General features: G+C 39.7%; 1 protein-coding gene across 1 annotated transcript; it reads left to right on the forward strand.

Annotated features, from left to right (window-relative positions):
* The first annotated feature begins 480 nt into the window (after positions 1-480).
* znf281a (zinc finger protein 281a) lies at positions 481-24,295 on the forward strand. Its single transcript, XM_017461520.3, has 7 exons — positions 481-616; positions 7,744-8,239; positions 12,555-12,656; positions 15,228-15,351; positions 17,403-17,486; positions 17,633-17,751; positions 18,724-24,295. The coding sequence occupies exons 2-7, from the start codon at positions 7,817-7,819 to the stop codon at positions 20,308-20,310; spliced, it is 2,439 nt and encodes an 812-aa protein (XP_017317009.1). The 5' UTR covers positions 481-616; positions 7,744-7,816; the 3' UTR covers positions 20,311-24,295.
* The last annotated feature ends 428 nt before the right edge of the window (positions 24,296-24,723 follow it).

Raw genomic sequence — 24,723 nt, forward strand, 5'->3', positions numbered from 1 at the left:
ACCCCCCCCAAAAAAACCAAAAAAAACCAAACACTAACTAGGGGCAATTTAGTGAAGCTTATCTACCTAGTGACAGGTTTTTGGGAGATGGGAGGAAACGTATAAGGACACAGAGAGAATATTCAAAACTCCACCTTTAGTTTTAACATAATGGCAATGAACAATGGTAAGGGGAAAATCTATCTATCTAAATAAATACATACACACACACACACACACACACACACACACAAGAATTGTGTCTGGATGTGAATGAACAATTAATTGTAAGTTTCTAAGAGACTCTAATAAAAAAAATACACTTTTTAAATTAATGTGTAATTACAGCACATTAGGCTGATCAAGTACGCTTTACAATCACAACAACAGGACGGTACCCGCCATGCCTCAGCTCTCACTATGGCAACGCGCGTGCCTGCCGTGCGCGTGTCTGTCTCCTCGCGGGACCCGTCCAACCTTTTTTTTTTTTTTTTTTACCCACAGTGCTCCGCGCCGAGTCAAGATGGAGGAGCGCAGCGGCCGCGGGAGAACAATGTTTAGACGCTGAAGACAGAAACAAACGACGGAGCTGGGAGGTGAAACAGGCACGGCCAGAGCGAGCGGTGGTCATGAACTGGTAAGCGAAAGGAAAGAAAAGCGAGCCTCGCGAGGGAGTTGTTTTTATTTATTTAATACAAAATAAATAAATAATAATAAAAAAAGAAAAGGCAGGAGGAGCGAAGAAGCGGTCCGGGGGTCAGACAACAAAGCGCAAGCGGGTCTGGCTACGCTAGGTTAGCATTAGCAGCTTAGCATGCGCGCGGAGCATCAATTGTTCGGCGTGAGAGAGAGAAAGAAAGGGAAAAAAAGAGAAAAGGGCAAAGAGAGGCAGGCGCACGCGTGGGCCGGTTTATTATGAGCAGCTTAAATAATACAAGGTTTGGATTATTTAAAAACTGTTTTTTTTTGGTACGTGAACGCGCATTGTTTACGTGTGTGTGTTTACAGACAGTGAGATTTGTTTGTTTATTTCGGCGTGAGAGTTGAACTCACATTACGCCGTTATGGTGAGATATTAATATCAAGCAGAGGCTCTATTAGGGCCTATTAAAGGCCTTTGCTTTTTTTTTTTTTTTTTTAGCTTCGTTCGTAATGCTTTTGGAGTTAAACTGACTTTGCTGTGTGACTTTGTCCGTGATTGATGTTCGCCATGTTCCCATCCACATTACCGTTTCCCATCCTCATCATCCTCATGGTACTGACGTTAGTATAAGCCTCCATGAAGACCTTCATCACCTTTAAATCCTCTAAAACTCTGTGTGGTTTTAAATAGCTTTCTTTTAGGGCTATACATTCGTTTCTAGCTCTCTGAAAAAATCTACCTTTCCTTGTTGTTATCCTTTGTAGCATTTTCCCAAAGTGTACCCTTTTTTTATTAAAAAAAAAAAAGTACATAATTGGACTGTGATTCCTTATTAGGGACACTACATGCACCTGAGTTAAAGGATGCACACTTTTATGAGCATTACACCAATAACAAGGATAAGTACAGCTTATACCTCTCAGGGGTGCCAAAAGATATATCACGGCCGTGATATAATGCATGATGACGTTCGGGAAGTTCAGATGGTTGATATGTGCCCACAGAGGACCTGTAAGGCTGGTAAAAGTCTACAGAGATAAGTTTCGGGGAGAAAATGAACTATAGAATGAAAACAAAACAAAGAATCCTGGTATTGTGTATCGAGTTAAAAATGTCAGTGTTGTGTATTATTAGGTTAATATCGTTTTGGTGTAGTTATCCTGTCTACTATTAATAGTTTTTTTATTAATTGCTCGATAGTAATATGTTCATCTTGTAGCGCTTTCCTTTCTTCACACGTCGTCGTTATTAGTCACTTGGCATCACAAAGCACAAGCGAATGATTGAGGTTATTACGTGTGGCTTATTGAACGAGGAACATGTGGCAGATTGTGGTCATTAATGCAGATCCTTTCAGTCCACTTTTATGCTGCTTTGAATCTTATTTGTACCGTATTTCTTGACCCTGCGCCTGTGGTTCAGTCCGAGTCTGGGTTATTTTTTTAAGAGGCCGTTAAGACGAAGTGTTTTTTTTTTAAAAAAAAAAAAGTGAAATGCGTGGGATATGTCCTTGTAAACTCCTTTTGAGTTTGCTGTTAATAAAAGACCCGATTCCCAGACGGACTGTAGGTCAGATCAGACAGCTGAGCTCCCAGACGTGCGCCTGGTTAAATTTGCATAGGTGAAAGTACCGTGCCCAGCCGCTGTAGTAAACAAAGCATGCAGAGCCTGCGTGCAGCCGCATGAATAATTAAAGCAGCGTTGAGAAAAGCCCAATCCTGCGCACATTAAGCCACCATTCATCCCACTGATGCATGTGAATCCGTTTCTCACACGTCACGTTGGCTCGTACTGTCAGTTTGCCAGAGCAGTAGCTTTTTACGTAGCCCAGGCTGGATAGTAGCATATTCGAAGTGGGATAAACTTTTTGTCTTTGTTTGTTCAATCGTTTTCGGTCAAATATAGAGTATGTGGGAGGAAATAACGAACAGTTTTTCCATCACACTTTAGTCCGTGGGATTTCTGCACTCAGGTTTTTGACGTGACCACGCGTGACGTTTAAACCAGTTCGGCTTAAGCGATTTGGAATTGCCAATTGTGATCTCTTAGATGGTGGTGTTTAATTTTCTATAACAGCGGCTCTGACGGTATCGCCGGTGTTAATTAATGCACTCGCTCTTATACATTATCGTTTTGTTAGTAATACAGTTGAGGTCATAAGTTACCTTCATACACATTGCAGTGTCTTGCACAATGCTTTGTGATACTGCTTCACAAGTTGTCCCTTGTTTGTCCTGAGCAGTTAAACTGCCCACTGTTCTTCAGAAAAATCCTCCAGGTACTGCACGTTATTTGCTTTTCCAGCATCTTCTGCATATTTGACTCTTTCCAACAGCGGTTATATGATGTCGAGATTCCTCTTTTCACACCGAGGACGATTGAGGGACTCGTACACGACTATTACAAAAGGTGCAAGCATTCACTGATGCTCAAAAAGGCAACACGATACGTTTATAGCCGGGGGGTGTAAACTTTTGAACAGGATGATCAGTGTAAATTGTTAGGGTGAATCTTTCTGTAGTTCTTTGTAACATTCCTCTGTGGGGAATTCTTCAGTGTGCAGGACTTTGTGCTTTCCAGTTGCTGATTTTTGTATCATTAACTTCTGAACACTGGAGCAACGAGCTTTGGATGAGCAGATGTAGTCACTGGATGGGGAAAAGTTCATAGTATCACTTCTTTAAAAGTTATTCGAGAGTTTTAACAGATGCAGTGTTGGTGAAATGGAAATAGGAGGTTCAGTGACTGTGCAAGGGAAGTCTGGCTCCTGAGATCGTTGGTTTTTCTTCAGTAACTGCTTTATTCTGAGGAAGGTACTGGGTTCTTGCAGTAGTAAGGTGTGAGCTGATGGCTGGTCGTTGCTTGTTTGGACGATGAAAGGTCACTCTCTACAAAGTGTGCACGCACACAATGTAGTTTTGGGTTCAGACGCTATTACACTGCATCGGGTCGATCTATAAGCATCCAGAATTATTGTTAAAGATGGCTGACCTCTCGTTTGTCAGCATCGCAGCACCGAGTCTTCTCCTGTACAGGAGTTTTAAGACGTCTCATCAATACAGGAGCTCTCCAGGCTCCTATGTCCTCTCTTATTGACCCTCTTCATGTCAGACCAGGTCAGGTCACAGGACTTGGATGACCATGTCAGAAACTTCGTTTTGTGTTTTTTTTGGATCGTCGTCCTGCTGGAAGATCTGACCACGATCCGGTTGTAACCTCTTGGCAGTAGCAGACAGGTTTTCATTTAAAATCCATGATGCCGTGTATCACAACTATGTTCCCAGGGGTTTAGGAGGCCAAACAGCTGCACAACATCACAGATCTTACACCATACTCGCATAATAATGGGGATTTTCTCATTTTTACAGAAAAACCCATCTTTCCTGTTTGTTTCTGAAAAAGTCCTGGAGCGTCTTGCATATTAAAGGTGCTGACATGTGGTTGCATGAAAGAAACACCTTTCTGCCAGTCTTACCGATAGTTTGTTGGCATGGATGTGGCGTGTAGTTGTAGATTTACTTGAGAGAGACTTGGGACCCACAAAATACTTCAATGTTCTGCAGATTTCAGTGATCTTTAGATAAGTGTTTGCCTCTTTAACCACCTCTTCACTGTACGTACGGGCAAAATATGCCAAATGGTAAATGGGCGGCACTTATTTAGCGCTTTTTAACTTTAGCGCTTAACGCTGTTTCACATTCACCCATTCACATGCACCAGTGACAGCAGAGATACCATGCAAGGTGCTAACTTGCCATCCGGGTCAACTTGGGGTTCAGCGTCTTGCCCAAAGATACTTCGCCATGTGGAGTCATGTGGTCTGGGAATCGAACCTCCAACCCTACGTTTAGTGTAGATCGAGAACACTGGATATAGACATTTTCATATGTGTGTGTGTGTGTGTGTGTGTTTGTTTTTATAGCCTGGTTTATGAAAGTCAAAATACAGTTTCACGTTTTATTTATGTATTCATTAATCTTCCCCATGTTGGTGAATGACACAGGGAGTTTGGCCTCGGTCATGTCGTATTTATACATCACTCAGATGAACTTGCATTAGGTAAGTTAGTTTTTTTTTTTTTTTTTATGTGATCAAGATTACATCTCTAACAGTTATGTAGATAGGTTTGAATGTCTGAATGTTTTTTGTTTTTCTTAAGCCTACCAACCTATTCCTGCTCATGTTCACAGATCACCAGGATCTACGCTGGCTTGTAGAGCATCTCAAAAATGACTGACAGGAGGCCCACAAATTTCAATTTTTTTTCTTCAGCCAATTAGTACACTTATTATTCACCAATAACTTGTTATAAATATGTTCTAAATATCTTTCAGGTTATTATTTGTACAAATAAGACATTGAAAAAAATGGATGTTTCAGTGGCATTGTGATTGTTTTCTATAACTGTGACGTAATTCTGTTCAAATATCTGCTATGATTGAAGTTTTCGTTTGTTTTTTAATTTTTAGTATTAAAATGCTTCAGATTTTATCTTTTTATAAAAATTTCAGTATGAGATTAAGCAAATCAACCATAATGGAATTTTTCCATAACGTTTTCTTTACCCGCAAGGGTGCTAATAATTCTGGCGCTGGCTGTATAATTCAGCTTTTTGCTCCGAATACTTTTAAATGCAATTAAAGGTTGGATTTCACTTGTATTTTCCTAATTAATGACAGAGTTTTCTCATAAATTCTCTACCTGTTATTTTTGAACCAGGGCACCAGTAATAATTCTGTAGCTGACGATATATTCAGTGAGCTGATGCTGGACTAACCAGTTTGTGCACTTCCGAGAGCAAGAAATTAGCATATTTCCCTTAAAGACTTACTTGCAAAGTAAGGTTCTGCTTGTTTTCTAATCTCTGCTGTGTTGCATTAATGATTTGAATGCTTTTGTATATTTACTTTAATTGTATATCAGTTAGTTCAGGCTGTAAGTGTGTGTTATTGTGTTTCTCCCAAGTTCACACGATAGCGTTGTAAAGCAGAAGTGCAGATGTAGAGCGCGAGAGCTTGTGAACAGACTCCCTCTTTCTCTGGCCGACCCATCAGATGGTCTGATTAATGCAGCTAAGTACTTAATAGCTGGATCAAAGAGTTCACGCCTGTCGTTTCTAAGGAGCAGCACGGCCCTGTGTCACGCAATCTGTTCTCAAACGCGCGCACACACACTCACCACTTCTAATATTCATTATAATTATTCAGGTCCATTATTAAAAGTTCACGGGTCCTGAAACCTTTAAAAGCCCAATTACAGTAGCGAGTACTTCAATAGATTAATGTTTGCCATGTTATTATTATTTTTAAAAAAATATTATATATTAATGTATCGTCATGTTAAATAGGGATAGGAGTTTGCAAATGCCTTCTGGTTCGATATAAAGTATATATGATTCAATTTTATTTTATATTAAATCACAATAATATAAAATGCTGCACTGCATTTCAATAGAATACAAATTTCTGTGATTTTATTAAAGGTTGAATAATCATAATTAAAAAAAAATCTTAATTGTCCAAATAACCTGGAAGATATTGTCTAATAGAAAGGGTTTGATCCTTTACCTCAGCACATGTGCATTAAGTATCAGAAAACCCTGTTCGGAAAACTGGCTTCTGGTTTGGAGCGCTTGTTTTTGTTTACAGACTGATTTAGATAATGGGGCGGAGTTTTGTTGATACTCAAATAAAAGATCACAAAGAAGGTGAAAACATTTTATCGACATTTGTGTTCTTGAATTCGGGCAAAAAATGGGGTGAGACTTAAAGCGCAGGTGTTTATTATGGTATTGAAACGTGCCTCATACGATAGATTTACATGCATCCGAGGTAAAAAAAAACACTAACGTGCTCATAATTTAAACTGCAGCATAACCTTTTTTCACCCTCAGTGTCACAAACGACTCATTCAATGATCCGTTTTAAAGGATTTTAAAGGATTTTAAAGGGTTTTTTAAACCCTTTAAAGTTTTAAAGGATTCATTCTAAGCTCCTCCTTTCAGAGAGCATATTCTGCTCTGATTGGTCAGATGTCGCGGTCTGTTGTGATTGGTCTATCGTGGTCAGCATGTGTCAAAGGAAAGGCCCACTACCATAACGAGAGAGGTGGGGCTTTTTGTTGTAAACCATCGTAGGTTTGTACAGGAAGTAAGTCTGGAATTACTAATGATTCGTTTCAGCTGTTCTGAATCAGTTCCTTCTTTCGGGAGTCAATTACCCCGTTTGTTGTGCGCTTTGATTTTTGAAACTTTGCAGACTTTTTACTTTCACAAGCAGTTCTATAACTACACTACATGAAAGGTAATATTTGAACAATCATAATAGATGCACTTTAATGACCTGAAACTACTATGCATGGTGTATATTTTGACCAGGATTGTAACAATACATAAACTTTTGGTACAATAAATGGAGAGGAATAAAAAATAACTGCTGAATGAATATATGCCTCAGTATTCCATTTTAAACTAGTTAAAACATTCATCATTATTATAAAAGTTCAATCATTTTTGAATAACTTAATAATGACGGTGTTTGTGATCCATTCCCTCCAATCATTATGAAAATGTAATGAAACAACGGTTAGTTGCATTTGAACATGTGAAATGATGCGTCTAAACAAGGCATGTGACTCACTAGGGGGCGTGTCTTATTCAGCTAGTTGTTCTGTTTGTTTTTCAGCTCCGTTACAGGAATAATCTTATCCTGAGTGCAGATGACGGTCAGGTGTTCAGCACCCACGTCAGCAGTCTGTTATAAAATAGGAGAACATTTTAGAAAACATTTTCCCAGCATTTAGTGCTGCTGGAAAAATCAATGCAAATTAGCTATAATATCATGATGTGACCATCATATTTTTCCAGGCTTTTCTTTTAGTTCCTTCTTGTGCTGGGTTTCTATGCACTTCATTCTAGAAGTGTCTCGACTGGAATATATGACCGTTAAACCAATTTTATAATATTATGGTATCTAATTACATATTTATAAATTGTATAGTAGTGGTCACTATTCATAGATTATGAGGAGCTCATGTACGTCTGGCATTAAAGCAGAAGAGCATTTTCTGACATTCTTTTTCTTTAAAACAAAAAACAAAACAAAAACTTTTTATTCTTTTAGGATGAGAGCGGTGGCCCTCTTTTGAAGACCCCATTGTTTCAGCATCACTCCGCTCTATCCAAGCGCCTCCACCATGAGCCTCATCCAGGACAAGCTGGGAAGCGAGTTCCTGCGGCCGGGCGGGGGCATGGAGGCCGGCTTCGGTTCGAGCATGCTGATGTTCAGCCACCTGCCACCTGTCACCAGCTTCACCCGCCTCACCGGACAGAGCGTCATGGCCGAGCTGCAGCCACACCCACATGAGCTCGTCCTGAAAAAGGAGCGCCACTCGCCCGACTGCAACGCCTCAGGAGGAGGACTGGTGTCCGGGGTAGGGATGATGCCAGGAATGGGCGACCACATGCCTGCTATGGGGATTAAGCAAGAGAAGGTGTCGGAGCTGGACTACAGGCAAGCTATGTATCCGAGCGACGGGGGTCGTGGTGGCACCGAGATGCTCGAGATGACCCTCAGTAACCATCAGAACCTGCCTGTACACGACCTCAGCATGGGGAACGTAAGTGTGTACACCGACATGCATCATGCCTCGTGGAGGGCTAAATGATTATTTGTCTTGCGACGCTTTTATTATTTTTTTTGTGATTTTTAGAAAACGTCAGGAAAAGAAACAAAACAACAGGAAGTGTGTGAGTTGAAGCTGTCAGCGATTAGCTGCGTAACACTCATCAGGGTGCACAAACATAAGTGTTAACACCATGTCAGCTTTATTAGGTGAATAGATGGCACTCCTTCCTGTTAATCAGGCAAGAGACGGCCCTAATCCGCCTGATGTTGGCGCTATAGCACAACATTGTATGTTTTATCCCACATCTCGAGTGGTGCTTGGAGACGATAGTTTTTTCTCCTCCTCTGATTCCCTGGCTAGTTTCAAACCGTTCTGCAACCCAACCCAACTACTCAAGAATCAACCGGCCAATCAGCTTTCACTTCACAGGGTTAACAAGGTGTACAGTGAGGTTTGTTTTGTGCCTGTGGGAAGGTGGGGTGATATTGCTCTTTGGACCCCTCAGATTTTACCGAGTTATTGCTCGTTTCATTTCCTATTTCCTTTTTAAATAGTGTGTATGTTGTATTTTGGGGCTGGAGATGCTAATCTGATACACGTGGCAGGTGGACAGTGCTAACAGGAACACACCTTGAAAACAGGAGCCCCGGTTATTAAAGAGAAATGAATAACCAGTGTACGCTAGGCTTTAGCGCTCCATTGAGTTCCATTCAAGCACACGCTCATGCGTAGAATTTTCCTACTATGCTGCGTGATGAAAGTTCAAATATGTTGAACTCTGACCTGAAGACACGTGACCAATAGATGACCGCGACGTCACTGCGTGACCTTTTTCGTTAAAAAGAAATTCGAAAACGGAAGAGCTCATTTTTAGCTGTGTCGCTGTCATGTATGTTTACGTACAACATGGCTTTGAAAGATTATTAAAGCAACGTATGTGTGAAGCAGCGAAAGTTTTGACGGATGAAGTCGTATCCTGTTCCCTCCCATACTCGCAGCGGCGTTCGAGAAGAATACGCACGCGTAAAGCCTAGTGTGACCGCGGGCTGCAACTGTAATAAACTGACGAGTTTTCATGTTCCCTCTGATTCCCTTCATTACTCAGAAGGTGATGAGTTTTCTTGAACAGCAGCTCTTGACTAAATGTAGTGCAAACTACAACTCTGTATTAATGCACTTTTTCTAACGCCTTACTGTTTCCATAGTAACAGCTCATTCGCAGAAGGCACACCCTACATTACTGTCTTGCTGTCTTTCATTTTTTCTTTCTTTCATTACCTCTTATTTCTTTTGCAGCTTTTCCATACCTCTTTCTTTCTTTCTTTCTTTCTTTTTTCACCTTTCTTTCTTTTCACCTCTTGTTTCTTTCTTTCACCTTTCTTTCTTTCTTATTCACCTTTCTTTTTCTTTCTTTCTTTTCACCTTTCTTTCTTTTCACCTCTTTTTTCGTTCTTTCTTTGACACCTTTCTTTCGTTCTTTCTTTCTTTGCCACTTTCTTTCTTTGTCACCTTTCTTTCTTTCGTTCTTTCTTTCTTTCGTTCTTTCATTCTTTGCCACCTTTCTTTTGTTCTTTCTTTCTTTCATTCTTTCGTCGTTTTGTTCTTTCGTTCTTTCTTTCCTTCTTTCTTTCTTTGCCACCTTTCTTTCGTTCGTTCTTTCTTTATCACCTTTCTTTCTTTCACACTTTCGTTCGTTTTCTTTTGCGCTATCTTTTCTTACTATTTACTTATTTCTTCTACTTTCTTTAGCTGTTTTTCTTTCATGCTTTTTGTTCTTATACTGTGAAGTTTTTTTTGCTGTTTTTTTGCATGTGTTTCTAACTTTCAGTCGCTCTTCTGCTCTTCATTTTTCTTTATTTTTCTTTCACCTTTTTCCTTCTTTTGCTATTTACTCTTTTGCACTTTCACACTTGCTTTCTTTTTCTTTCTTTTGCTCTTTCTTTTCCTTTTGCTCTCTTTTTACATTTGCTCTTCACTTTGCCGTTTTCATTTATTTATTGTTTATTCTGTTGTATTTCTTTCACACTTTTCTTTCACGCTCTTTTGCATTTTTGTTTTGTTGACTCTTTCAGCCTTTTGTTCTTTTGCTCTTTTATTTGCTACTTCTTTTGCGCTTTTTCCTTTTCTTTCTTTTGCAATGCAACCTTTTTGTGTGTTCCCTGCAACATGGAAAGCTGCGTTATCGTGGTGTTAAGTTTGAGAGGGATGAAGGCTGCAGACACAACACTGCCTGCTCTCACAACGTCCCGCCGTTGACTGTTTTCCTCTAACAGCATGGCAGAGAGATGTTCTTGCTTTTCTACACCTCCGTCTACAGTGTGTAAGAGCTTGCAGTTGCAGGCAGTAGTTCATATTTCTAACTCGAGTAATGTCTCTGTAGCTGAAAAATGCGATTATATTTCTGAGCCGTGGTTGGGGTGTTGTGATGTCACAGAGCTCCAGCGCTCACATGGAGAAAAGGGAAGAGCTGGAAGCAAAAGAAAAAGGAAGAGCTGAATTAGCTCCCCAGCTCAGCGCGTAACAAAGCAATAAATCCATAGAGAGGATCCGGAGCTGTTAAATATAAACCCCTTTCTCCGGGAATAGTGATGTCACCCAGCTTCCGTTAGCATCAATGAGGAGGTTTGGCCAAACCGGCAGTTACATGTAGAGGCATGCACACACACACACACACGGGGAGATTAAAGCTCTTGGCAAGCTCATGAGAGAACAAATTGGCCGATTACGTGTTGAGTGCTGAGAGACGCGAGTCGTCTGCAGACGGCTGCGGGAGTACGAGTGTGAGGCGTCGAGTCTCAGCATCTGCTGCTTTGTTCTGCAGCCGCTGGCAGCTGACTAATTTCACGTTCACCAAAAAATCCCCGAATAAAAAAGCTAGACGTTTGTGCTGCACACTCATCGTTCAGTCCCGCTGCACAGATCTACAGCGAGAGGAGGAGGACGAGCTGCTGTCTGCGGCAAAAACCCTAATAATCCTCAAGATTCTCATCTGGTTTAGTAGTGTGAGAGTGCGAGTGTGTGCGAGTGCGAGGTTATTTTTCCTCGTGGTGTTCAGGCTGTAGTTGAGGAGGATGAATGTATGAGTCTGGGATTGTTTCTGTTGCTCTGTACTTAATTTAATCCAGAAATCTTCTGCAGTTTCCTCCAACTTCCTCTCGCTCCTCCCCTTTCTCTGTCTTCTTTCTCTCACACTCTTCCTTTACTTCTTTCTTTTGCTCTTTCCCTCTCATTTTTCACACGTCCTTTTGCTCTTTTCTTTCGTGTTATTTTTTCAGTTTTTCGGTCTGTCTTGCTTTCTTTTGCTCTGTTACGCCGGATCTTTCCCCTTTTTGCTTTTTTTTTTTTTCTTTTTCTTTTTTGCTCTCTTGCTCATTTGTGTATTCTTCTTACTTTACCTCTTTCATTTATTTTCAGTCTCACTCGCTTTTTTTCCATTCTCACACTCTTCACTGTTGAGCTTTTTCTCTGTTTTACTCTTCTCCCTCCCTCTTTTTTTTTTTTTTTTTTTTTTTTTTTTTTTTTTTTTTTACTCATAGCTGTTTTCTTTCTTTCTGCCTAATTTCTTTTTCTTCAATGCTCTTTCTCGGTCTCACTCACTCCTCATTCCCTTGCTCTCTAGTTCCGGTTTCCTGTTTCTCAGTTTCTTTTCTCGTTTCTTTTTTCACTTTTTAGCTTGCTTTTAATTTTATGTACGTATTTTCCCCCCATGCTCTCCCTCCTTGTCGTGTTTGTGTGTTTGTGTGTGTGTGTGTGTGTGTGTGTGTGTTGCCCGAGGCATAGGTTAAGCCTGTGAGTGAGAGTATATTACAGACGAGTGTTGTGAAACACAGACTGAGATGAGCATCATTAAGTTGTGCGGCTCTTTGTTATCGGTGACGAGCGGTTTGATTATTCAGGGCTGGAGATGGAAACCTGCTCCGTCTGCTCGCAGCTGCTGAATAATCCAAACGCTCTTTTCCATACACGGTAGCCCGGCTCAGGGAAGTCGCATGTGTTCTCAGGGGAAAGATTCCGGGGCTGTAAATAAAAGTTTATTACCCTGCCTTCTGCCTCTCACACACACACAGAGTAATAATCTTGATGCCAATTATGTCCTCGGCTAATCTTTATGTGGTGTGACGCACAGAAGCAATATTTCCGGTTGAGTGTGCGGATTTTCTTTTTTTCTTTCTTTCTTATTATTTTTTATATATATAAACGAACTGCTCCACTTCACATGTTGTACGGCTGTAAACAGACGTCCCTCCATCATGATGTATGTTAATCTTTTCTTTCTGCTCCGCTCCTCTCTTTTGTTATCCCGCAGCTGTCAGGGAGGCTGGGAAAGGACTCCTCCGGGAGGAAAGGTCGAAGGTCAAATGGTGACGGACAGGAAGGCAAGACGCGGCGGAAACGAGGAGAATCGAAGGTTCATGCGCACTAGAGCCGCCAACGCATTTCACTCTCCATACCGTCTGTTTTGCCTTAATATTTAGAAATCCCAAGGAAAACTATTCATGTTGGAATGATCTCATTTTCTGCTTTTTTTTTTAGTATTTGGTTTTACTTTGATTTTATACATATTATTCAAACAGTTAATCTGTTAAATAGACCCTGTGAATAACAAAGGCGAGGAATATTTAATGAAGTGTCTCATCTCGACTGTTACCCCACCCCAAACACACATACACACACACACCCTCTCTCACGCATCTGTCAGTCCACCTGTCTCACTGGCCACACAAGTTTATTTGCATTTCTTCTAAGTATTGATTGCAGTTTCACCTTAGATTAATATTTAAATAATACAGCTCGGGGTTTCTATTCGAGATTGCGCAAGATCACGTTTTCGTTTTCTGTTATATACTGATTCTTTATCATTGATGCTGATACTGAAACACTGAATATCAGCCAGTATCGATACGCATCCGGTATTTTTATTTTCTTTGAAAACTACTACTCTTTAAAATGGTTTTCTTTAACTGAATCTTCATTGTAAATATAAACATTTACAGCTCCAAAAACATCTTTTCACAAATCGTGAGCTAGCTTATAGAATTTTAGCGTAGAAATAGTGCAAGTAAAATTCTAAATGTGTGTTTTCTCATGCCCCATGGAAGAAATCCTGAGTCTAGTGCATGAGGAACACTGATGGAATCAAAACTGCACATTTATCAGTTCTGTGCCATAGTCGCATTACATTTTAATACGACAAATTGGAATGGTTTTGGGAAAAAAAAAAAAAAAAAAACAATTCTGCAGGTGGCTTTTCTTTGGGTATACACTAGTATATGGAGGCCAAGGGCTTGTTTAGTAGCAAATAATCCAAATGAAATCCAGTCGGTTTCCACAAACTTGGGCGATGGTAAACAGAGGGAGAGTGTAAATGCAGGCAGGGTATCTATGATGTACAGAATAGAGTTCAACTGATCGTGGATTTTACTGATCCCATTAAGCGAGTTGGGCGGTACCTGCCGATAACCGATAGTTTTTAAAATGGATTCTGTGTGAAAACATAACACTCAAAGTAAAATATTGCTGAACTTATTTACAGAAATGAAGTGTTTACTGTACCATGGAAATATACTGTACTTTTTTGAATGAAATATACATTTCAATATTTATATATTTATCACCTATTAATCAGTCTGTGCAGGATTTCGCAGATTGATTGATTTTATTTTTTTGTGATTGTTGTGTCCCAAAATGCTTGATTTTTGCTGCGGCTTTTTTCAAAATTTGCACTGCAACTTGCAGTTTTTTGTAAGTGATATTTTTTTATTTCGCCTCTAGAGGCCGCTCTCGTACTGTATAATGACAGTGGATCCTTCTCAGCCACCTCCCGCAAGATTTTTTGCCAATAACCACTAGTTCCAGTTATTGGTAATCAGTGCTGAATATTCGGCAAAACCAATCAATCGGTCGACCTCTAGTACGGAATAATTTCTGGTGTTGATGTGCTGCCAAAATTGGAAGGGGATTCTGGAACGCACAATGTAGGTGCTAAATGGTATTATGTTGTACTTTTATATATAGTGGACAGGGAGCCATTTAGGATTCCAATATAAATGGAGTTTTCTAAATGAAATTAGGGCTGCAACTAACGATTATTTTGATAATCGATTAGTTGGCCGATTATTGTTCTGATTAATCTTGGGGGGGGCAAACTTTCAGTACCATTTTCTTTTTTTCATTTATTTAAAATAAAATCCACAAACTGAATGTTACAAATATAAACTTCAGACTAAAACTTTAAACAACTGTTTGTACAATTATGTAAGAACTCAATACACACACACACACCAGAATATATATTATTCATTTAGACTGTAGTTCATTTTTTTTCTGCATCCATAAAAATAATGCAAAATACGTGTGTGTGTGTGTATATAATATAAACTAATATATAAGTTTATATTATATAACCATATTTATGCATTACTTTTTCTAAAAGATAATGTTGATATAAACAGTAAAGTGAAGAAAGACGTCGTCAGTGACTCTGGGTATCTGCTAAAGCTAGCGGCGTCACATTACATGCGTATGACGTCACGTGCCTTCGACTAGGAAACGGCTTGTACTTCCGAGTAGTAAAAAAAATACGCTTGTGTTCCTTATGAGACAATACTACCTTTCTAAAATTTATACACTAGATGGTAGAGTGTATATAGTGCATAGTGTAAGGGTATAGTAGATCAATTGGGACACAACTTTAGTATTTACTCTCCGATGTGTGTTTTCGGAACAGAAGTAACCTAGTGAGTAAACATGCCCCGTGACCAACTCAGACCAACTAATCGATAATGAGATTCGTTGACAATGATTTTCATCATTCATTATTATCGATTTTATCGATTAGTTTGTTGCAGCTCTAAATTAAATAAAGCCTTAATAAGGGTCTTCCTCCAATAACCGGTATCTCTTTTTGTACCACAGGTTTTTTGTTTGCTGTGTGTGCTATGAGCTATGTTGCTGATTAACCCTCTCTTACCATCTCTAGTCTACGATGCTAGATCCTGATGGAGGGATGGTGTCTCCCAGCTCCAAACCACACATCTGCGAGCACTGCAGCGCAGCCTTTCGCAGCTCCTACCATCTCCGCAGACATGTTCTCATACACACGGGTTAGTGCACCCTGCGTTAGTTACTGTTCAACTTGACTGTAGTGACCTGGTGTGTTGTGTGTTCTTGAAATAGCCTGTTATAGTGAAGAGTTTCCGTTTTAAGATTTGTCCCTAATTAAAATAATGAGGAAATATGTACGCAAGAAGGAAAAAAAACTCAAGCGGGGTATGCTGTTGTAGGAAATTTATCACGTGAAGGTGGTGTGATGCTCTGAGGTTTATGTATTTTTATTGTTTTCCTGTAACAGCATGTCCCTTAGTGTTTTATTCCTCTTATACAACAGCATTTTTCCCATGGCAGCATTTTTTCATATATTAAAGAATGACAAAGTGTATGTTATTGCTTATGTTCTAGCAGCTATATGTTCCCTCACCAGCTTCTTTTCTCACTCTCTTGAAGTATAACTCAGGAAAACTTAAGCTGAGCTGCTGATTTGTCCAAGAATGTTTGAACTCTCAACCTGAATACTCGCTCAGAACTATAACCACTGATTCTTCAGACATTCTTTTTTTTTTTTTTAATTCCCAGTATGATTTTTTTTAAAAAAAAAATGCTGTAATTGTATGTGATGTTCCCTGACACATTTCTTATTTTTATGCAAAGTAGCTTAGTTAAGATCATTATTTACACTCATAAACGCTTCATTAGCTGGAAGAAAATAACCGCAAATGGGCCGTCCTCATGGACGCCCCCCCATCTTAATTTCATTTAAGAAATTAGCTGGAAATCTCATTAGAAAATTATTAAACATGTGGTGAGCGACCGTGAGTGAGTCATATCCTTAGAGACTGTTATGTTGTGCAAGCCATTGGTTTAACAGGAGATAGGAGTTTTAGAGACATTTCCAATTTGCATATTCGAAAAAAATCTTTTATTTATTTATTTTTTTAAAATTTATTTATTTTTTAATGTATGTATTTATTTTTAAGTGTAAAGGTGTAGGTGCTTCTGTGCCTTTTCGCTGTCTGATGACCCTGGACCTCATTTATCAAGCTGGATACATAAATAATTTTTGGTTCATTTACGCAAGAAATTTAGTATTCTTGAAAATAAGTCATTTTAGACTAAACTTTCTTACTCGTGCTCCTAACTGTGTGGTGATATTTACACATAAGAAGACTAACAAATACACATGGTTTGATTTTGCTTCATGTCATTTAATTTGCGATGTGTTACTGCTCCGTTTATGTACGGGTTATGTTGTCACGTTGAAAACGTTCAAATAGCTTAGAGTCCACTCTAACTGATTGCAGCTCGAGACGTACCAGATCGGTCACTCCTCAATGTGCTGCATACTCGCCAGTCGTTTGCTTCCCGCCTACACGTGCCCTTCTGCTTTTCTAACATGGCTTCAGGGAGTCGCTGAGACACTATGTTTCAAATAAATAAATAATAAACACTTAAACATGGTCATTTCTGATTGGTGGTCAAGGATACAGTAGACATGTGTTTTCTCAATTTTCATACCATTTTCTTTTCACCTCTCTAAATTCACTTTGGATTCCCCTTTTTCTGTAATCTGACTTTAGATTTTGTCTTTTCAGGTGTAGGTATGCTGTTAATGTGTATTTTATTGTTTTATTAGCGAATATGTGTGTGAAAATAACTTGTACTTCCACCTCTTTTATTGTCATTTGCTGGTCATTTCAGCTGTGTGGGCGTTGCCTTTTGTGGAGTTTACGTAATTTACAGGCGAAATTTACAAAACAAATTGATAAATGAGACCCTTTTGTGTTTTCTTTTCTTTTTTTTTCTTTTTTTTTTGTGTAACCGCCATATCAAGCAATTTATAATTAGACCATCTATAATGCGTTTTTTTGTTTTATTTTATTTTTTTATGGAGTGCCATTCCCAAACACAAGGTCACGTCTAGTGTTGCCTTTCAGTGATACTTGATGATCGATACTGTACATTTAATGAATGATATACGTTTATGATTGATTAGTGGGTGTTGGTTTGGAGCTTGACTCCTTTTTCGTAGAATATAAGAAGATTAATCGATTAACACTTAGTCGATTAACATTGACTAAGTCTGTGCTGTTCGCTCCAGGTGAAAGGCCATTCCGGTGTAATCAGTGTAACATGAGCTTCATTCAGAAATACCTCCTGCAGAGACACGAGAAAATACACAGCGGTAAATACTTTACATTCTCTCTCACTCTTACTTCCACCTGACTACAGCATTCCCGTTTAAAAAAAAAAAAAAAAAAAAAAAAAAAAAAGAAAGGGCAGACAAAAACGATCTGGTCCTAATCATCTCCTTTCTCATTTTATGTGCAGGAGAGAAGCCTTTTAGCTGTGACCAGTGCAACATGCGCTTCATTCAGAAATACCACATGGAGAGACATAAACGAACACACAGTGGAGAAAAGCCATACAAGTGTGACACCTGCCAACAGGTAACTCACAGTTCCAGCCAGCCATGCTCCGACTGATAAAGAGCCAAACACACATCTCTTTCCATTTCAAACCACACTACAAGTGTGCACAAACTTTTAAGCTTTGGTATAGCACAACATTGTTGATCTTGATCCTGACTGGTCAGAAGGTGGCAGACATGCACAAAATGTGTAGTTGTTGATATGGCAAAGTTTTCTTCATTTTTTTTTTCTTTTCTTTTTTCTTTTCTTCTCTACAAGGAGACCTTTTATGTATCATTTCCTGAATTATATGATGGTGTCAGTGCTTTGTAACAGACAGAGGTCATGGGAAAGTCGTTCCCACTGTGCAGTTTCTCGAACAGAACAAGAAAGTAAAAAAGTGAGGCTTGTGAGGGCACGACTGCTTATAGCTTCTATAATGTAAGTGACAACAGGAACTCCCGGGTTTTTGTGGATGTTCCATGACAAAAACGTAACTATAAATGGATAAGTGTTCGTGTGACTTGCCATTTTATAATTAATAAAGAAGTGTTAGGTTTGAGAAATTTCTGTGGCATAATAAAAATTTTCAGGATGTGATCTTGTAGGAAAATAATTAACAATTGCCATTTGTTGCCATCTGTTAGTGATTAACACCTGATTTTTATATATTTATTTATATATATATATATATATGTATGTGTGTATATATATATATATATATATATATGTATATGTATATATATATATATGTATGTGTGTGTGTGTGTGTGTGTATGTATATATATGTATATATGTATATATATATATATATATATATATATATATATATATATATATATATATATATATAATGTGTATATATATGTGTGTGTGTGTATATGTATGTATACTGTATCTCACAAAAGTGAGTACACCCCTCACATTTTTGTAAATATTTGATTATATATACGTATATGAAAGAATAACTACACTTGATATATTAAAAGTCTTTGTTTCCCTCCCACCCAGTATTTTTCAAGGACTGACCGGTTGTTGAAGCACAAGCGGACATGTGGAGACGGCATTAAGAAGGATTTGGATGGGGTAGAGATTGAGCTGGGCAGGGAGGCCCACGGCGGGCATGGCAGCTACGCAATCACTCAGGGAAACGTGACCACACCAGGCCGCAAACGAGGCAAGTCCAAAACTGGTGGCGAGGGTGGCAAACGCAAGAGGACGTCAGCGCCCACACATAGTCAAGGGACAGAACAGTATGGCCTGCACGATTTTAACACTGTGGACAACCATGGACTCTCACTATCATCATCAGCAGCAGCATCCCATCCAGGGCCCAGCATGCACGCAGAACCTGTTCCAGCACCTAAAATGGCATTTAAAAAGGGCCACAGGAGAGGCCTTGAGAAAAATGCCCAATCCAAGCCTGGCAGCATGGGGCTGACTGGCGATGCTGGCATGGATGACATGGGCCTTCTCCAGAGCCACAAAGCATGCCAAAGTAGCAGCAACAACAGCGCCAACTATGACGATGCCATGCAGTTCCTGAAGAAGCGCCGCTATCTGCATGCAGCCATCAACGGCGGGGTAGGGGGTGGAGCTTCTAGCTATGACGTAGGTGTCGGTCACTTGCAGCCCCAGCCAGTGGTTGTTCAGGGCATCGTGTCTGGAGTAATGGATGGAGACCCCTCGTTGGGACTCCTTGACTCGTCGCCTCTGGCTGACATCAAACCGGATAAGTCGGGAATCCCAGATGAAGTGCTACAAAGCCTGCTGGAGCACTATGGCCACAAGCCCGATGTGACCTTTGACTTATCCGACCCACATCCTGTGGAACTGGAGCAAGGCACGATCGAGGGTGTTGACCCAATGGGGGCCGAGAGCAACCCAGGGGGTGGGGACAAGACGTCCTTAATGCACGAGTACTCTCGCTTCCTCCTGCAGGCTCTCGAGAGGACGAGTCACAGTGGTAGCTTTGTACTCGGGCCAACACCTTCCTCCTCTTCCTCATCCAGTGCTGTTGCTTCTTTCCCCACGTACACTACCTCCCCTCTGGAGTTCTCCTTCGGCCTCCCAGCCTCCTCCTCCTCCTCCTCCTCCTCTCCAACACTCAATTCCTCTGTGCCAAAGCCACACTTTGGCTTGTTGGGGAGCTCGTCGCCTTCGCAGGGCTTCCATCTGAGTGGCCTGGAGCCCACGGCACACTCCCAGCATTCCCAGCAGCCTCAACCTCAGCAGCAGCTCACCCCATCCCAGGAGCTGACAGAACAGCTGGAGAAACAACACACCAACTCTCCTCCTGCCCCTCCACACACCCCCAACTCAAGCGCCTACCAGCTCCCGGCTCCAACCACTGACCTCACCGGCCAGAAAGATGGTCAAGGCCCCAAAAATGGCGCCACTGGCTTCTCGATGGTCCCGGCCAAAGGCTTGTATCAGATTGAGAACTTTGCTCAGGCGTTTGGGCAGTTTAAAAGTGGGCGTAGACCTTTGGTGTTTGGTACAGACTCGGGCGCAGATGTGGAGCAATTCTCAGGGTACAGCAGCCTTCTGGCCAGCGTGAGCGACACCAAAAGCCCACAAAGCCAAAGCTACAACTGATCTGGCTGTAGAGCTTCTGCTTATTCATTTGGTCTTTTGTATCGTTGTTGTTATTATTGTTATTATTATTGTTATTATTATTATTATTATTAATTATTAATTATTATTTCTATTTTATTATTATTTTTGTAATGCTTTGTTTTGTGTGTTTTCTGTAATTATCTTGTTGCCATTTATGAAAATATGAAATTTCATCCCAGCTGGCATGCAAAGCCAAAATGAAATGCAAAATTTTTAAAGTATTTTTGTTTCATTTCCTTTTTGGAAGGAAAGACGTAGTTATTATTTTTCCTCTTTTTCGTAGTGTCCTAGAGACTGCTCTGTTCATCGATAGAACATCATGAAAAATAGAGTAGCGGTGAACTTTCTGAAGTTTTATTATTTTCTTTGTTTTTGTTTCCCCTCTCTCTACCCAACGATGCTCATGTTTTAACAATGTAAGATAACTTTGAGGTAGAAATGGCAGGGAGTAGCCTGGGGAAAAAAAGAGAAGAGGGGTGGGAAAACCCCCCCAAAACATTGTCTGTTACAAGATTTTAAGTATTACTCAGGTAAAATGTGTAAAGGTGTACAGGAGAATTTTATCAGAGGGGCAGCAATAATGCATTGAAGAGGTGGACACTTTGCAAATACAGAGAAGCTTTCTTTAACTTTTTTTTTTTTTTTGGCGCTTTTTTTTTTTTTTTTTTTTTTTTTTTTTTTTTTTTTTTTTTTTTGGAGTGCGATTCAAAAAGAGACTAAACTGCTGCCCGCTCTGTTTCACTGACAACACTTTCCACTTGGCTGTATAGAGATTATGGTACTTTTATGTCAATGTGAAATGCTCACATTCTCTTTCAATAAGGGCCATATATATTTATAAGAATATCTATATATACAATACCGTATATAACCTTTCTGGGAAATGGCGGGTGACATCGGGGTAAGCAGTAGGGTGGAAAAGGGGATGTGTCCGAGCATGCTCTTTCCTCTTTTTCCTACGCCAAATCCCCCACCCCAGTTTTTCCTCTCTCTCTTTTTTTTTTTTTCTTTTTTTTTTTTTCTTCTTTTTATTTATTTTTTTCCACCCTTGGAGAGCAGAGCCAAGGGTTGTTCGGAAGAGGGCGCCATGTGTACATGCGCGAGTGCCTCTTAGCACACACCAGCTCATAGGACTATGCTGTGCCTCTTTCACCTGTCTTTTCCCCCTCTTCTTCATCTCGAAAAAGAGACCAGTCGAGCACTTTTGAACCTGTTCCTTTTTCATACAGGATGAAACGACCCAGTCTGATCAAGCAGGATGTCCATTCTGTTACAGTGGACATGCTATTAATTTAAAAAATATATAATTTTTTTAAAAAAAATCTAGTCATTGTTTGAAAGACAGGCAAGGGAAAAAAGATCAGGAAGTGGTGTTCTTTTTTTTTTTTTTTCTTTCTTTTAAGTCACTTGGGGTGGGTGGGGTAGTTTAGTTGGGGCTTGCGGGTGGGGAGGGGTATATGGATATGACGAGGTCTTACGTTTCTAGCATGGTTTAGCGGGTAAAATGGAGGGTGGGGTTATTTTGTGTGTGTATGTTTGGAAGGTTTTTTTGGTTTTTTTTTGGACTTCTGGATGTATGTAGGACAGGCCTACAGAGTAAAGTCGGAGGGAATTTAAAATTTCTTTGGTAGTATTGAATCTGTGGAAACTGTCGAGTCTAAACGGCCCCTCTTAAAGATGCTGTGATTTTATTTTTTTTCACTGGGCAGGCGATCCAAAAAAAAAAAAAAAACAGTGCAAAATGTAAGCGTTTCACAGTGCTGAAACTGTGTGAGCATGCAGGGTGAAGTGTTATCTTCAACTACATTTCTACTTTTTGTTTTGTACTGAATAATTTAAGTTTCTTTTTTTTCTTTTAAGTCATCGTCTTCCACCACCGCAAATGGCTGCTCTGTCTGTTCTTCAATCTGTTCCTTTTTGCCCCCCCCCCCCGTCCTTCTTTCAGTATAGCTCTTTCATACTCACCTACTGACTTCTTCAGTCCGAACCTTCTGGAGGCAGATATCACGGGGAACAAAAAGTGACCACTAGAACCAAGTACTGTGTTTGTAGCAACCTAGTGTACTCGTATGGCTGTTATCAGTAATGATCCTCAGAGCTGATCACTTTATACCTCATATCACTGATGACACAAGCAGGGATACAGGACAGAATGAGGCGTGCATGTAGCAGGGACGATTTGGCTTTACTAGAGAAAATCCTTGTTTTTTTTTTTTTTTTTTTTTTTTCTCCTCCTTCCTTCCCTTCTATATTAGGGTTTACTCAGTCTGTCTAGAGATGGCCTTCTAGAGAGCATGACCTCTCGAGTCTTGAAGTGGATTTGGACTTCTAGGGGGAAAAAAAAAAAATCCATCCTGAACAACTTGCATATCAATAGTCTCGTTTGTTTGTTTAAACTTTGTAACGGTTTCTTACATTACCCACAATGCTGATCGACTACGTGCTGATAGTGGTGCAGTGGGATTTAGCTCTCGCTTTATCTCTACTTAGAGAGTGATGCAGCAGAGCTCCAGTCCACTCTGCCTACAACGTCAGCAATGCCGTAGCGCTGGTCAACTTGTTGGTCACTCACTAACTGTATCTCCATCGTCACATATCGCTGCATTGCATTCTTGGGCCAGCATTTGCTTCTGCGCTGGATTTCTTCATTAATATGACACTGAACGTTGCTGGAAAATGGTGAATGAGAAAAGAAGCTGTTGCTCTTTTTTAAAAAAAAAAAATTTTTACGAGCGAACATCAAATCCTGACCGTTATCCATTGTTTGCGATCTGTGAATTTTTTATTTATTTTTTTCCTGCTCATATTTAAACCCTGTTGTAACTGCGCTAGAGACGCCTACCTGTGACGACAGCGCTCCACGCAACTGCTAACTTCTCACAGGAATACCGAAAATACAGCACCAGCCAACAGATTAACACCAGAAGCATTAAAGTAATGCTAAACATTAAATAAACATATTTAATGTGTTTCATGGTGGAGTTTTCCTTGAACTATGGCACTGAAAGTAGAGCAGCTTTGCAAAACTCTGCTCTTTTAACAATAGTGGAGATTTGGTCCACTTATTTTATTTATTTTTATTTTTATTTTTTTTTTTACACTAATCTTAAAATTTGTATTTTGTGGATTTCCAAAAATTTTCCCCAGTTTTATGTTTCTCAGGTGGAAATGTGGTGCATCAATAAAGAGAGGAAATGACGTGTAAATGATGCATCAAGTGAAAATCTGTTCACCTTTAAGTATATGATGGTAAACCAAACCTGCAGTCTTTTTGGTGAAGTTTTCTTAAACTGTTTCTGAAAATTTGAGTACAAACTTGCCTTATAACAGGTCATTTGTAATGATTTTAAAGGCATGTACACGCACTGATAGTTGAGAGTCTCTCTCGTAGCAGTGAATTTTACTGACTGGACTTGTACTTTAATCTTCACCACATTTTGCCAGTTATCTTTTGGAAATCTATCAGTTCTGGTGTTGAAATTCAAAAGTCCACTCACCTATGTCGTGGATGACCTGAAAACATTCACAGGTACTTCAGTTTGTCCACATTTTAGCCAAAAGCCTTTATTATAAATACAGGGAAAGTGTTGGCCTCTCATTCAGACTGATAAACACCCGTAGTGTTCAATTTTTATGCTAAAACGAATCGCACGTTCTCCTCAATGTGACTTCTATCTCATCACCAAACCAAAATTATGTATTCTTATTGTTTACATACAACGTACAAGAACACTAAGATGTTTCTCTCTGTTGTCATGTGGTTTCTTTTATTTTTTTATTTTTTTTATTATTTTTTTTTTCTTATTCCCCCTTTCTGCCCATTTTGTCACCACACAAATTTGTAGCTAACCTTCCTTCTGTCTTATTTTCTTACAGATTCTTGTGATCTGACTCACAGGGCTATACCTGTCCCTTTGAATTTATTATCGATTAGGGGTTACAAAATAAAATGCTGTTATCAGTCGGTGTGTTTCTGTGCTTCTGTTCGTTATTGTTTTATGGCAGTGGGAAGTGGTCATTTGAGCTCCGTTGTTGAGATACGATCTGAAATATGCGAGGCACTCCCCGTGTTAAATGCCATTTATTGCTTTTCATCACGCTTTGAGTAATTTATTGCACTTGAGAAACCACCTTTTGGAAATTGTGGAATTTTTTTTCTTTTTTCTTTTTCTACGTCTTAGTCGATTTTATTTCTTGCTTATAAAATGACTAACAGGATCCACCGTGACATTGGAGATGGTGGCTTTGTTTGTTTTTTAATCAGAGTGTAATGAAAGGTAGTTGAGTATATGCACTGTTCAAGCCAATTCTCTTGGGTTTAACTCACCGTATCGCTCTCCAGTGCTTACCACAAAGCTCAGAGTCCTGCCCAGCCCTTTACAGCTAGGTGTT

Source organism: Ictalurus punctatus, chromosome 2 (genome assembly GCF_001660625.3).
Source record: "Ictalurus punctatus breed USDA103 chromosome 2, Coco_2.0, whole genome shotgun sequence".
Taxonomy (NCBI): Eukaryota; Metazoa; Chordata; class Actinopteri; order Siluriformes; family Ictaluridae; genus Ictalurus; species Ictalurus punctatus.